General features: G+C 55.0%; 2 protein-coding genes across 3 annotated transcripts; one reads left to right on the forward strand and one right to left on the reverse strand.

The window, feature by feature from the left end:
* Positions 1-1,827: 1,827 nt before the first annotated feature.
* Positions 1,828-2,710, forward strand: LOC123064521 (uncharacterized). The gene has a single exon (XM_044487988.1). The coding sequence runs from the start codon at positions 1,932-1,934 to the stop codon at positions 2,460-2,462; it is 531 nt and encodes a 176-aa protein (XP_044343923.1). The 5' UTR covers positions 1,828-1,931; the 3' UTR covers positions 2,463-2,710.
* An 807-nt stretch (positions 2,711-3,517) lies between these two features.
* Positions 3,518-7,702, reverse strand: LOC123068389 (cyclin-dependent kinase 13). Of its 2 annotated transcripts, none has more exons than XM_044490969.1 (3): positions 5,377-7,702; positions 4,946-5,075; positions 3,518-4,404 (listed from the first exon to the last, which is right to left on the reverse strand). In XM_044490969.1, exons 1-3 carry the CDS (start codon positions 7,210-7,212, stop codon positions 3,725-3,727), a joined length of 2,646 nt encoding a protein of 881 aa, XP_044346904.1. In that variant the 5' UTR covers positions 7,213-7,702; the 3' UTR covers positions 3,518-3,724. The 2 variants fall into 2 exon arrangements, with proteins under 2 accessions (XP_044346904.1, XP_044346902.1); XM_044490967.1 differs by having other exon boundaries at positions 4,946-5,081; positions 5,377-7,697.
* Positions 7,703-14,035: the final 6,333 nt, after the last annotated feature.

Below are 14,035 nucleotides of genomic sequence, written 5' to 3' on the forward strand. Positions count from 1 at the left end.
TTTTGCTAGAGCCGCTTGGTTCACTGCTCCTTGGTTTATTCATTCTGGTATTCTAGTTCTAAACTGTAACTCTCTCGCTCAGCTTCTTATAACGTTCCTAAATATGAATCATCCACATGCATCCTTGCCAAACATCCTTACCTTTATGTGGTGCATATGGAAATTCAGGAATGACAATCTTTTTGATAGGAAGCCAGGCAGCCCACACCAAGTTCATCACATGGCACAAGCAATTAGACAAAATATGGAGATGTTGGACATGCCTCAGTTGGCGCTGCAGCAACAACTAAAACCGTGCAACAACATTACTGCTGATTTTTCCGCTTTGCAGGTTGATGAACAAGGAGCGCCTTCTGTTCCAGAGCAAGGAGAAACACTTAAGTCTGGTCTACAAATTACAGGTCCCAAGATTTTCTCGGATGCAGCATGGAAAATCAAGAAAATTCCAGGATCTCAAGCACAAGAGGTGACAGGAATAGGAGTGTATTTTGTAAACTTCAGAATTTGCATCACATTGATACTGTGTTGATACAAGCATCCATGCCGGTGACTCCAACTGTCTTACAAGCTGAAGCTGCAGCTCTCAACTTAGCAGGGAAGGTGGCCAGCTTACTACAGATCCAACAAGTCACATTCTTAACAGACAGCTTGACACTGGCAAAAACAGTTGTGGCCTCCTCTTTACAGAATCCGCAGGTCCCTTGGGAGATTAGAGTGCAATTTGCAGATTTCCACAAAATAGTAAAATTTCCATCCCATGCAGTGTATCATATTAAAAGAGATATAAATGGGGTAGCGCATAACTGTGCTCATCAGGCAATTAGACAATCTTTGTCTAGGCCTATCTTTAGTTGTACTAATTCTTCTCATAGAAATAGCCGCTGTCCAGTTGAGTCCATCTTCCAAACTCTTTGCTCACAGGGCTATGTAATCACTGTTGTACAATGTCTATGGGATGAATGGAATATTGGTGCCTCTGGTGCCCCTCTTTGTTCAAAAAAAAAAAAAAACGTACGCGTACGCGCGTGCTGGGATCTGAAAATAAATGGCGTCTCTCCTCAGGTCCGGTCAAGCGGCCAAGGCCAGAAAGTTGGGGATGGTGGCCGTGACGCGAGCGGCATGGGGCTAGGTTCGCTTTGGGACCCGAGAGGCGCCAACGGCAACGGCTAGCTCGGTTCGAAAAGGGGTCGGTCGGACGGCCGGCCAGCTCAGAGCCACCGGCCTGGGCACGGCGGAGTAGGACGCTTTCCAGGCTGCGACCCCACGAGCACCACCACGCCCACGACCACCACGAGAGCCCGACCGCCTCCGCTCCATCTCCTGACTCTCCCGGAGCGCGCCGTTGCCCACCCAACCAAGCGCGCGTAATCCGCCCTTGAACCCCACGACCGGAATTAAGCTGGTGCAATCACACGCACGCACGCATTACTAGTTCATTTCATCACCGTAACCCTAACCCGTATGCAAGCACGGAACGGGGACGAAAAAGGCTACGCGGTATACGACCCCGGCCGTGATGGTCGCCCGGGAAAATCACACGCACGTACACATTTACACTGCCGCTGTACTCCACAAGACCATATCCTACTGTCTTCGCATTAAGATCCCACTGATCCATCGTGCGTACGCCAAGAAATCAGAGAGATGTCGTCAGGCAATACTAATGAGCGTGCAGATTTCGATTTCGTCGCAACCCCGAGATGCAAACTGTAAAGGCGCTTTAAGACGCGACGCAAAGCTTTCCTGTACGCACGCACGCACGCACGCACGATCGGACGAACGGCTAGCCCGAGCCCGACCACGAGCCCATAAAACCACCCCACCTGCACAGGCAGCAACCATCGCCACCACCATCACTGTGCGTATCCGCCACCTTGGCCCGTTTTGAATGTGACAAAGAGAGGGAAACCAAGCCAAGAACCCGGCCGGCCATGCCGAGGTCCTCCTCCGCGCCCCGCATCCTCGGCAGGGCCATGGCCATCCTCTCCCTGCCGCTCACCCCGCTCTCCAAGGCCAGGGCGGCGCGGACCCTGCTCCTCTTCAAGAAGCGCCGCGCGCGCCGCCTGCGCCACTACAACTACGCCTACGTCGGCGAGTACCAGTTCTCGCCCTCCGGCTCCCCGCTGCTCCTGCCCCGCCCGCCCGGCGTCTCCGCGTGGCGCGCCAAGCGGAGGAGCCGGGCCAGGACGGTCCTCGCCGCGCTCCTCTGCGGCGGCGGGTGCGGCTTCGACGGCGACGGCGGGATCGACGTCGCCGTGCTCGACGGGCTGCTGCCCCTGCCTCGGGCTCTGCAGGACGAGCGGTCGGTTGACGACGACGGCGAGGAGGAAGCGTGCGACGGCGAGGAGGAGGAGGAAGTGGAGGTGGAGTTCGAGGGGGACGAGGAGGTGGACGGCCGCGCGGAGCGGTTCATCGAGAGGTTCTACGAGGAGATGAGGATGCAGCAGCGGCGCCTCCTCTAGGCCGGCCGGCCGGATCCATGGACGACTCTGTCTGCTCTGCATTTCGCCTTCGTTTCTTGCTCTTCATTGGTAGAATTGTCGCTAGCTATCTTGGCTGCAGTTCCTTCGGTTACAGTGTGTTTATTCTTGCTTCCTCGCAGTGTTGTTGTAGTGTTCTAGTATCATGTTCACTCGTGTGTCTGAATTTACCCAAAATTCCGTGCTGTTCACTTGCTGTGGTGTTGATAAATGTTGCCCAAGTTCAAATCTGTATTTGGTGCTAGTAGTATTCTTCAGTCATGGCAGCACGCCACACCACGCATCACAGATTCATAATCTCCGTTCGAGTTCAGTTGTTTATATGAGTTCATTTAAAAATCAAGAAGAAGAAGAGAGCAAATCGTGGGAAAGTTGGCCGTAAACAATGTGTGATAAGAGCGTTTCTCTCAAGGCGCGGCTGCCTCATCTCCCATTGTTAAAACCAAAAAGTGCATCGAGGAGCGCTTTTCCGGATGCAGAGAATGCTCTCATCTGCTCTGCTCTGCTCTGCTTCGAGAACCGGCGCCGTTTTGTTCTCTCTGATCATCGCCTGTTTCCTGCGCAGTTGTTCTACTTGAACCAACTCGAGCAAGTCCAGGAAATGTACTATTGAAAATTCCAACTCGCTCACTCAGTGGGAGCTCGTTCACGGATCACAACGGCATGATGCCGGAAAGGTTCAAAGCGTTTGACACAAAGGTGTTCTCGTTTCTCAGAGGCCAGATTTGCCGAACAGGAATCGGGAATTCGGAGAGGCCATATGAGAAAGATGGGCGTGTTCAAAATGGAATGATCCTCTTTTCTCATGCTTGCAATTTTGTTGTCCACAAACAAATAAAAAATCCGAAAAGACGTACGCATAACAGACTCGGTACCTAGGTCAATGGGCTCAGTGGAGAATTGCGTTACTTTTTTGCACAAAAATATTTAATATCACTAAAGAAAATAAGTTTTTTTTTTCCTTTTGGATGTACTACAGCCGTAGCATAAAAGAACCTTGCATTATTCAGTGAAACGGCAGGAAACGCCCCTGAAGGTAAAAGAAAAGAGAACAGTGCATACACTTTTACCACGTTTCAGTTAGACAGTAGCACACAAAAGGGAAAATAACCAGGGGGGGCGGGGGGGCGTCCATATTACTACATGACGCTGTACAAAATCTCACGCGGAGGAATAGAGTACATATCTGTAGAGTGTTATTCATGCGTGATCAGTGCCATGCCAAGCAGTGCACTTCCACACTTTCAGCAGCATTGGTCGAAGGCGAACTCGCCGACGAGGGCCTCGAGTATGTCGTCCTCGATGGCGAGGCTGATGTCGAACGCCTCGGTCCGGCACGCGTCGCACCTCGCCGCCGCCACCTGGTCCAGCTCCTTCTCGGCGGCCCGGTCCGACGAAACATCGCTCCAGCTGCCGATCTCTTCGGATATCTCCCTCTTCAGCAGGTCTTTGCTCAGGGTGAGGGGCATTCGCAACAAAGCCTTGTACCCGCATTTCCCGAAATCGCGGAACTTCGAGTCCAGCGATTCGACAATGCAGTCGAACAGGAAGTTGGTGCGTTGGCAGTTGTTCTCTTCCTTGAAGCCGAAGCTGCTCTCCGATCCAACGCCGAAGACGGCTTCGACGGTCTCCAGCATCTCGACGAGGAAAGAATGGAGTGATAGGCTTGACGGTGTGCCGCAGAAGAGGCTGCTGTCCAGAAGCAGCTCAGCATTTGCAATGGCCTCTCCGATGCCGTGGAGCCTGCCTTCTAGGAACTCAAAATCATGCTCTGGAGAACTTTGAACACATGGTGTTTCAGCATTGCTGACATGATCATCAGTCTTTGTTGTGTCGATGGACATGGACAAGTCAACAATGTCAGACTCAAGATTGAAGAGATCTTCCATTTTGTGCTCCATTGAAATAAAGAATTCTGTACTCTCTGCAGACAAAAGAAGAAACCATGCATTACCATCATACTCTACTCCATCACACACGTCAAAACCTGCTAATTTAATCCAGTCTGTAAATTAAAATTGTTTTAAGCTTCTCTCTCTCTAAGAAATGTTAATTTAGGCCGAGCAAATTTAACTAGAATATATTATAAGATAACACTGTTATAATAGTTCAAATATCAGCGATACATGTAAATTATTTGTTGCTTCCAGTGCTACTCATCATGATGCATACCTCGATACAGTATCAAGACGTGCACTAAAGCAATTGATTTTGTTGCCAGATGCGTTCTACGCAAAACATAGCTATTCATTTAAGGTTTCGCCACCATATATTCCTACTTCAGATGAGCGACAGAAGTTGAGTAAACAAATAAAGGGGGAAGTTTATTTTCTAGAGCACCATTTCCGTTCAGAAAAGGCCTTTCAAACAATCTTTGTAGATAACTACTCCTTTGCTGGTGTTACTAGCTACAAAGTATCCTTACATTCTAGTACAAACATTAAAGATGATACAAAAATGTTTACCGATCTTTTCAGTTGGACTTCCTGAGGAGGAAGCATCATTTGAGAAGCATGCTTCGAGGACTGATGTTGGGCTCGGCTGATTGGGCTCATCGTTTGTGCATGTGGCGGAAGAATCGGCCCCTTGGTCACCCTGGAACTAGAACAAAAGAATGTTTTCAAATTTCAAAAGTCAGCAAGACAAAAAAAAGTGTGACCACTGACCACAGTACAATGAATGCAGGTCATCCCAGTTGGTATACAATTACTTCAGTAAAGCTCAGGCAACATCCAATAATATATTTTCTACAAATTCACAAAATGTACCAGGCATGGATTCATCAGTCTCTACCATAAGACAAAGTGTTTAAGGATATGCAAAACCAACACTACTGAAGTAAACATAAGACGTAAAAAGTTGACAACATGAAGCAGCAAGGTAACATTTAACTGACCTGATAACTCTTGCGAAAGTCAGGTGATTGATCATTGGAATCGTATACAGTCTCGGCATTATTCAGAGGAGCTGATGAATCCGAATAGTTACTACTTTGGGATGCTGAGGTGTTTGTGTCATTAGTAAGGGCAGAAATGAGCTCTTGGAGCACCGACACAGTCAAGTTTGCCGAATGACCATCACTTGGTTCAACCCTATCTGACAGGCCAAGCTCGCTCACCTTTGCTTTCAGCAGTCTCCTAAATTCCTCTTTCTCAGACGTGGCGCTCACGGCACAAGGTTCAGCTTCAGAACATTTGGCAGCGACCACCGGCATTCTTGCACAACTGGTATCGGAGTGTGTGCTTAGGAGCCCTCTGTTCTCTGAAACTTTGCCATCTGATGAAGCCCTGGATTCCGGTCTCGCTGATGAACCAGAGGCAAATGCAACTGTGTTCCGACCTCCTCTGTTACTACTGGCCGCGGTACCCCGGTCGATTTTCTTGCGTAATCCTCTCCTCTGCCCAGATGCATTGCTTGTATCCCGACTCGTGGACGCCGACCCATTTCGGTCGATCACCTCTCTGAGTGTGCTTCTTTGCGGTCTGGTCGAACTCATCAACTCCCTCTTCGGACCAGAATTGTGTGGCACCCTCATACTACTACTACCAGAATTGTGTGCTGCCCTTCTACTAGTAGCAGGTGCCGATTCACGAGCATTGCCGATGGAACGCGTTGAACTTGCCAAGTTACCAGACCCAGCAGCCCTTGGAACATCTGGCCTAGACAAGGCTCCCCGTTTGCGCAACATCCTCTGTTCACCAGTTCTTGCGCCGGCACCGGCACCGGCATTGCTCGATCTGACCCCAGCATAACTGCCCATTCCCCCAGCTCTTGCCCTATAATCTCTTTGCATTGCATCCACATCAGAGCTGCTGCCTCTGCTCATGTGTGCATCGTAGGAATCCACTCTTGGTACCACAATGGTATGGCTAGCGCTTGTCACTGAGCCTGCAGCAGCAGTGCTGCTCATGGTGTTCATGGAGTCTGTCTCCTGCCAGCAGCGGGAACCGACGGCATTGTCCTGTTGTTCTGCATCCACCGTAGGAGGAGGAGGCGCACGACGCTCCAACGACAGGCTATCGGAGCGAGACAGGAAGTCGTCGAGCTCGAGCGTGCCCCAGCTCTGCTGCGAGGCGCCGGGATGGCCGCGGTGCTGCGGCGAGGAGCAGGCGTACGCGACGGCCTGCAGCCTGGCGCCGGCCCTCGAGCTCCCGCGCGCGCCCGGGTCCAGCAGCCCCGACGCGGCGGCGTGCGCGAGGCGGCTCCGCCTGGGGCTCCTCGCCGGCAGGTCGGCGCTGTGGTGGCTCCGCGGCGCGTGCGTGGGCGACCCGGGCGCGGGCGGGCGCCGGCTCGGCGGCAGCATCACCACCACCGGCGCCGGCTCGCTGTCTCCTCCCCCCGCCGACGCCGCCGGCTCCACCTTCCTCTGCTTCTGCGGCCTGGGCGGCACCGCGCCGGGGGCGGCGGGCCAGGACTCGAGGCCCATGAGGCGCGCGACGACGCCGGGAGGGGCGGCAGCGGCCTTCCCGTCGGCTCCGGCGGCCGCCCTCGGCGCGTGACGAGGGGGCTGCGGGGCCGCCGGAGAGGGCGGCGGCGGCGGCGCGAGCCTGCGGAGCGAGGAGCTGCGGACGGCGGATGGCAGCAGGCGGCGCGGGGAGAAGAGGCGGCGCTTGCGCGCGAGCCGGCGGTGCCAGTCCAGGAGGTGGAACAGCACGCCGCCGGCGCAGCCCCCCGCGCCCCCGCCCCCGAAAGGCGGCTTCTTCTCCACGATGGCCAGGCTGCCGCCGCCCATCCTCCTCCCGCCACCACCACGGCGTCGCGTCACCACTGCTCCTCCGTCTCAGGCTCGGGTCAGGTCCGGCTGGGCCTGGCCGTGCGATGTGCGTGTACTTGTTTTCGGCGACCCGTGCTTGGGTCCGGGGGCGGAAAAGCGGGGGCGTGGAGGATGTTGTAGTAGGTGGCACGCAACGGAACCTAGGGCTCGCTACCCGCCACCTCGGCGCGCGGCGCGAGGAGGTGGCCGGGGTGGGTGATGACAGGTGGGGCTCTGCGGGGTGCGGGCCGGGGCGTCAGCGGGGGTGGGTCGGCGCGGCGTGAGGCGGACGGGAGTGGGCGGAGGCGACGCGTCGCGAGGAAGGAAAGGAAAGCCAGGTGAGCAGCGGCCTTCTCTCCCTGGCCTGGGCGCCTGGCACTGGAACCGAGGCTGGGGGCGGAGCTGAGGGTGAGGGGAAGAGCTAGGTGAGCAGCGTTCAGACAGAGCTACTGGTGTGTGTGGGAAGGGTATGGGCTCGACTGGACTGGACTGTGGACATGGCAGGCTTCTCTCATCGTGCTGTTGCTGGTTGCCATGGACGGGCCGACGGGGAACGGAAGATGTGGACGGATCGGAGCTCTCATCGTGCTGAGTCTAGCTGCTGCTGCTGCACGCTGACGATGAGGCCAGTCCCGTCCGCCCCGTCCGTTTGGGATAAAAAGGACAAACCAGACGGCCCAACGCGCGGGAGCAAACGGACTTTTGTCCGTTTTGTGTCTGCTTTTGACCCATCCTTCATCCAAGTTTGGGTCGATTTTGGGGTGAAAGTGGCAGCGCGCGAACGGGCGGGACGCGCGCGCTTGTCCTCCCCTGGCCCGCCTGTCAGTGACAGAAAACAAAACCCCCTCGCGACCCCTTTGGCGTCATTTTCGTCCAAACCCTCTCACGTCCTGCCGTCCCCCTCCCTCCCCCGTCCATGGCCGACGCCCAGCTGAACTCCGGCGGCCTGGCCGTCGACCCGTCCGGAATGACCAAGAAGAAGAAGGGCAAGGCGCCAAGGAAGCTGCGGTCGGAGTGCACGCCGGAGGAGATCGTCAAGTTGGACGCAGAATCGACGAAGAGGAGGAACCGGAGGGCTGTCGTCAAGGACAACGCTGCCGCGACCAAATTCGCCGCCGAGCGCGCTGCGATGGAGGCCGCGCGGTGCAAGGCCGAGGTCGAGGAGAAGGAGGCCATCGTCAACAAAGCGCACGCCCTCCTCATGCTTGGCATTTGTCGTCCGGCCGGTTTCTCTGCAGCGACCGTCGGCCCGGCGAGCACAAGCTCGTCGGTCACCCGGCCTTCGCACTGCCAGTCGTGGACCACGCCTATGTCGCCCGGCTTCCCTCCGCCAAGGCACGACGGCCAGACCCGTTTCTCGGAGTCGCTGGACATGAGCGTGATCGCGCCGTCCACCCCGCGCCCGCCGGCCGTCATCGACCTCAACGTCACCCCTGGGTCCAGCAGTGGCGGCCGACCGTCCGTCGAGATGCAAAGAAAGCAAGTGTGGCCGCCGTTTACGGGCACCATGCCGTCCCCCGCGTCTTGTTCGACGGAATGCCAACACCAACACCACCGGTCGACGACCCCTACTACGACCAGTTCATAGAGGAAGTGATCTACGAGGGTGGGCATGTCCCTGCCTACGATCCCGACAAGACCCAAAGTCGGGATGGTCGCGCCCAGTTCGTTGCCGATGAAGAGGTCGATGATCGTGCTGACTACGACCATGGTGACTCATGGCATGAAGACGATGGCATCTATGTCGAAGGTGATGGTGATGAAGAAGAAGGCAATGACATTGATATTAGTGGTGAGCCATTGTTCATCGACGAGCTCACCCAAAGAGCGGAAGCACAAAAGAAGAGGAAGAGCATTCGCACGGGTTCATATACACAAGATGAGGACAAGTTAATTTGCCAATGTTTGATGGAGATTAGCCAAGATCCGAGGACGGGAGCGCAACAAAAGGGCCTAGTTTTTTGGACGAGGGTCCACAAAACTTTCCATGAAAGGAAGATGTTTGAGCCCTACCAAATCACAAGCAACCGTGGCATCACCTCAATTCAAAAGAGGTGGTTGTTCATCCAACAAGAGTGGAACAAATATTGCGCCGCATTTGAGAGTGTTGAAGCACGGACCGTGAGTGGTCTCGGCGTTGGGGACATGGTATGCTCTCCTCATCCTAGTACTTTCCTTGTTACGGCCATGTATATGTTTGCATGTCCAACTCTTGTTGATATTGTGGTGTAGGCATTTCAGTCTTTGGAAGCATTCAAAGCCCGGCACAATGACAAGGCATTCACTCTTATGCATTGTTGGAAGATCATCAACAATTGCCCTAAGTTCAAGGATCAATACCGTGAGCTTCAAAGGAAGAGAGGCAAGAAGACAGCCAAGTTCGCCGGAGGTGGAGATGGCGAGGCGTTGAAGAGGCCGAGGGACAAGACCAACTCCAAGGTGGACGACATACATGATGCCTCACCCATGGCCTTGCATGGGATCTTGCATGTCATGATGTCTCAAAAGGATTTGAGGGACGAGAAGAACGACAAAGCAAGGACGAGTAAATGAAGCAGTACCTAGAGCTTCAAAGGATGAAGCTTGAGATGGAGGAGGCGGCTAAAAAGAGGAAGATCGACATGGAGGAGGCGACCCGGCAGAGGCAGCTCGACATCGAGGCCGGCAATGTCATGGCCAGGCAGAGGCAGCTCGACATCGAGGCCACCAATGCCGCAACCAAAGCAAAGGAGGTGGCCCTTGTGATCATGAGCGTGGACTTGACCAAGATGAGCGAGAAGATGAGGAGCTGATTCGAGGCCAGGCAGAAGCAGATGTTCGACGCCGGCGGCCTGAACTAGGTCGTCCGATCGGTCGTGCCCGTTCTTTTTTGGAGGCTGACATGGGTGCGCCCGCTGGGCCGCTGGCTGTGTGCCGGTGAGAAAACTGATTCATTTTGAAGGTTGGATGTGTTGCCGGCAAACAAAACTATTCATTTTGGAAGCCGGTTGTGTTGCCGGCGAGGACGTGTAGGTTGTTGGCTTTGTTGCCGGGCGTGAACTAGGGCCAATGGCATGAACTAGGCCGTTGGTATTTGAAACACTGTTGTTTGAAAATGGAGGCGGACAGGATGGGGCCAAAGGATGCGGCCACGCGCTAGGCGCACGGTCACGGCATACCAGGACAGGTCCGAACACGACCCCATCGCCCTACCCAAACGAACAGAATCCGGGCAAAACGGACGTCCATTTGGGGTCGCGCGGTGGAGTTGGCCTAAGACGAGATAGTGGAATTGGTTTTGCAGTTATTTCTCTGTGTTGGAAACGAGAGTTTGGCAATGCTACACGGCGTATTGATCGGTGCATAGCGCACGTATATATGGAGTATAAAGTGGGCCACAATCTCAACTATACAATGAGTAGGAGGTGGGTCGAGATACACAATATACATGCATAAACCATATGTTCAACACCCCCCTCAGTCGAAGCATCGCCGGAGACGCAAAGACTAGACCTGAACTCCTCGAAGGCAGAAGTAGGCAGTCCTTTCATCATGACATCGGTGAATTGTTGTGCCGTCGGGACATGGAGGACCCGGATGCGCCCAAGAGCCACCTTCTCGCAAACAAAGTGTATGTTGAGCTCAATGTGCTTCATTCGACGATGATGGACCGGGTTGGCAGAGAGGTGCACGGCAGAAACGTTATCGCAGTAGACGAGCGTTGCCTTGTGAACATCACAAAGCAACTCCTGGAGCAACTGACGAAGCCAAGAGCATTCAGCAATGGCGTTAGCCACTGCCCGATACTCTGCCTCGGCACTCGAGCGGGAGACTGTGGGATGTTGCTTGGATGACCAAGAGATGAGGGACGGCCCAAGGTAGGCACAATACCCCAAGGTGGAGCGCTGTGTGTCCGGGCAGCCAGTCTAGTCCGCATCAGAGTAGGAGACGAGGTCGGCGGAGGCGGAGGCCGTCAGTGTAAGTCCCATGGATGGGGCGCCGCGTATGTAATGGAGGATACGCTTCACCAGGGTCCAGTGGGAGTCGCGCAGAGCATGCATGTGAAGACAGACCTGCTGAACATCATACTGCAAGTCGGGGCGCGTCAGAGTCAGATACTGCATAGCGCCCACAATGGAGCGATAGAATGCCGCATGGATGCGAGAGAACCCTCCAAAGCAGAAACCTTGGCCTTGGTGTCGACGGGCGTGGGAGTGGGCTTGTAGTTAAGCATGCCAGAACGGTCAAGAAGCTCATGGACGTAGCGCTGCTGGTGCAGAAAAACCCATCTGGCCGTCGAACCACCTCGATGCCAAGGAAGTAGTGCAGGGGGCCTAAGTCCTTAAGGGCAAACTCATCGCAAAGATGAGCAGTAAGCTGCTGAAGGAGCGCGATAGTGGATGCCGTCAGGATGATGTCGTCGACATAGAGCAGCAAGAAGGTTGTGTCAGCTCCGTGATGGTACACGAAGAGCGACGCATCAGAGCGAGTGGATGTAAATCCGAGCGTGTGCAGGAATGCAGCGATGCGCTGGTACCAGGCCCGAGGCGCCTGCTTCAACCCATAAAGGGAACGAGAGAGCAAGCACACATGATCTAGATGCGTGGCGTCGACGAAGCCGGTGGGCTGCTCATAGAACACCTGCTCAGCGAGGTGGCCGTGCAAGAAGGCGTTGGAGACGTCCAACTGATGCACAGGCCAAGCTCGGGAGACGGCTAACTGAAGCATGGTGTAGATCATGCCCGGTTTAACAACCGGGGCAAAAGTGTCGGTGAAGTCCACGCCCGCACGTTGCCGAAAGCCCCGAACCACCCTGCGAGCTTTGTAGCGCTCGAGAGTGCCATCCGGACGAGTCTTATGCTGAAAGACCCACTTGCCCGTGATGATGTTGGCACGAGGCGACCGAGGGACGAGCTGCCAGGTGCGGTTCTGCCGGAGAGCGTCGAACTCTTCCTGCATCGCCGCGAGCCAATGAGGATCCTGGAGGGCGGCTCGAGCTGATGATGGGAGAGGAGATGACTCAGAGAGGAAAGCAGCGAGAGGGTACTCATCGCTGGGGTACCACGTGCTCGGCCGGAGAGTACCAGCCCGAGAGCGAGTCATCGGGCGGGGCAGAGGTCCGGGGCAGCAGCAGGCGATCACGAAGGAGAGCCCACTACCGCCAAGGCCGCGGGTGAGGCGGCCGAGAGGGCCGTCGGGGACGCCTGAGGCATCGCGGGAGCCGGGAACGCCAAGGGCGCTGGGGGGTGCGACACCTGAGCAGCCAAACGGGGAGGAGCTTGACCCGTGGCGCGGGGGCCACCCTCAAAACCGGGAGGCGGCCCAAGAAGAGCAAGCGGTCGGCCATCACCGGGAGCGGGCAAAGCCGCAACATCTGAAGGTACCTGCTGAAACAGAAAAACCATCTCATCAAAATAAACGTGTCGAGAAGTGATCACCCGATGTGAGATAGGATCATAGCAGCGGTAGCCTTTGGTGTTGGGGGATAGCCGAGAAAGATGCAGGCCATGGATCAGGTGCGAGCTTATGCGGAGTAGTGGAAGCGATGCTAGGGTAGCATAGGCAACCGAAGATGCAGAGCTCAGCATAGGAGGGTGGCGTGCCGAACAAGAGGTGATGGGATACAAAATTCCCATGAGTGCGACAAGGACGAATGTTAATTAGTAGTGAGGCAGTGGCAAGTGCATCGGGCCAAAAACATGATGGCACGTTGGCATGAAAGAGGAGGGTGCGGACGTAGTCATTAAGAGTGTGAAGTACACGCTCAGCCCGACCACTCTGTTGCGAAGTGTATGGGCAAGTGAGACAAAATATCGTGCCATGTGTGGCGAGAAGGTTGCGGATTGCAATATTATCAAATTCCTTCCCGTTGTCTGTTTGCAACGCATGGGTGGGACGCCAAACTGCGTGGAGACATAAGATTAGAAAGCGGTGAGAGTGGCAACAACATCCGACTTTCGCCACAACGGGAAGGTCCACACATAGTGCGAAAAATCATCAAGTATGACAAGATAATAAAGATAGCCCGTGTTACTTGCAACAGGAGAGATCCAAACATCACTATGAATTAACTCAAACGGGTATGATGCAACATGCGAGGAGGTGCTAAAAGGAAGACGAGCATGTTTTAGACGACAAGCATGACAAGTGTGATCGTCGATCTTATTACACGTGAATGAAAAATTGTGAAGAATATGACGAAGGGTGGCGGTGTTGGGATGACCGAGACGAGCGTGCCAAAGGTCCACTCCGGTGGAAAGCGCCATGGGTGCAGCGACAGAGGAGGTGGATGAGTGGACCGGGTAGAGCTCGTCGGGGCTGTCACATAGGTGGATCACCATCCGGGTACGGGCATCCTTAACAGAAAAGCCAAACATGTCAAATTCCATGGTGACAGGATTTTCACGTGTAAGAGAACGAATGGAAACAAGGTTTTTAATAATGTCAGGAGAGACAAGTACGTTAGAAAGATATAATGGCATGGAGTTAGATGGAAAAGCAGCATGACCGAGATGAGTAATGGGCATGGAGGAACCGTCGCCCACGGTAATGTGAGCAACGGTGTGAACAGGGTGAGCGGTAAGAAGGTTACCGGGGTTGGCGTCCATGTGAGCTTTGGCTCCGGTGTCCATGTACCAGTCGCCACCGCTAGTGTACTTTTGCGGCGTGCGGGCGGTGTGGAGAGCCGCTAGAAGTGCGGGGTCCCAAGGCGCCGGCGGGAGGGCCGGGGCCGGCGACAGTGGCTGTGGAGGCGGCGCCGCGAGGAGTGGCGGGTACCCACCGGCCGACGGTGGCAGCGCAGGCGCGTACGGCTGAGGGGCCG

Source organism: Triticum aestivum, chromosome 3B, assembly GCF_018294505.1.
Source record: "Triticum aestivum cultivar Chinese Spring chromosome 3B, IWGSC CS RefSeq v2.1, whole genome shotgun sequence".
Classification (NCBI taxonomy): domain Eukaryota; kingdom Viridiplantae; phylum Streptophyta; class Magnoliopsida; order Poales; family Poaceae; genus Triticum; species Triticum aestivum.

Coding starts and splice junctions, on each gene's coding strand:
- LOC123064521 (XM_044487988.1), top strand. CDS start 1,932: ATGCCGAGGTCCTCCTCCGCGCCCCGCATCCTCGGCAGGGCCATGGCC.
- LOC123068389 (XM_044490967.1), bottom strand. CDS start 7,212: ATGGGCGGCGGCAGCCTGGCCATCGTGGAGAAGAAGCCGCCTTTCGGG. Junction 5,082..5,376: donor ACTTTCGCAAGAGTTATCAG/GTCAGTTAAATG, acceptor CTTTTGTTCTAG/TTCCAGGGTGACCAAGGGGC. Junction 4,405..4,945: donor AAGTCCAACTGAAAAGATCG/GTAAACATTTTT, acceptor TTTTGTCTGCAG/AGAGTACAGAATTCTTTATT.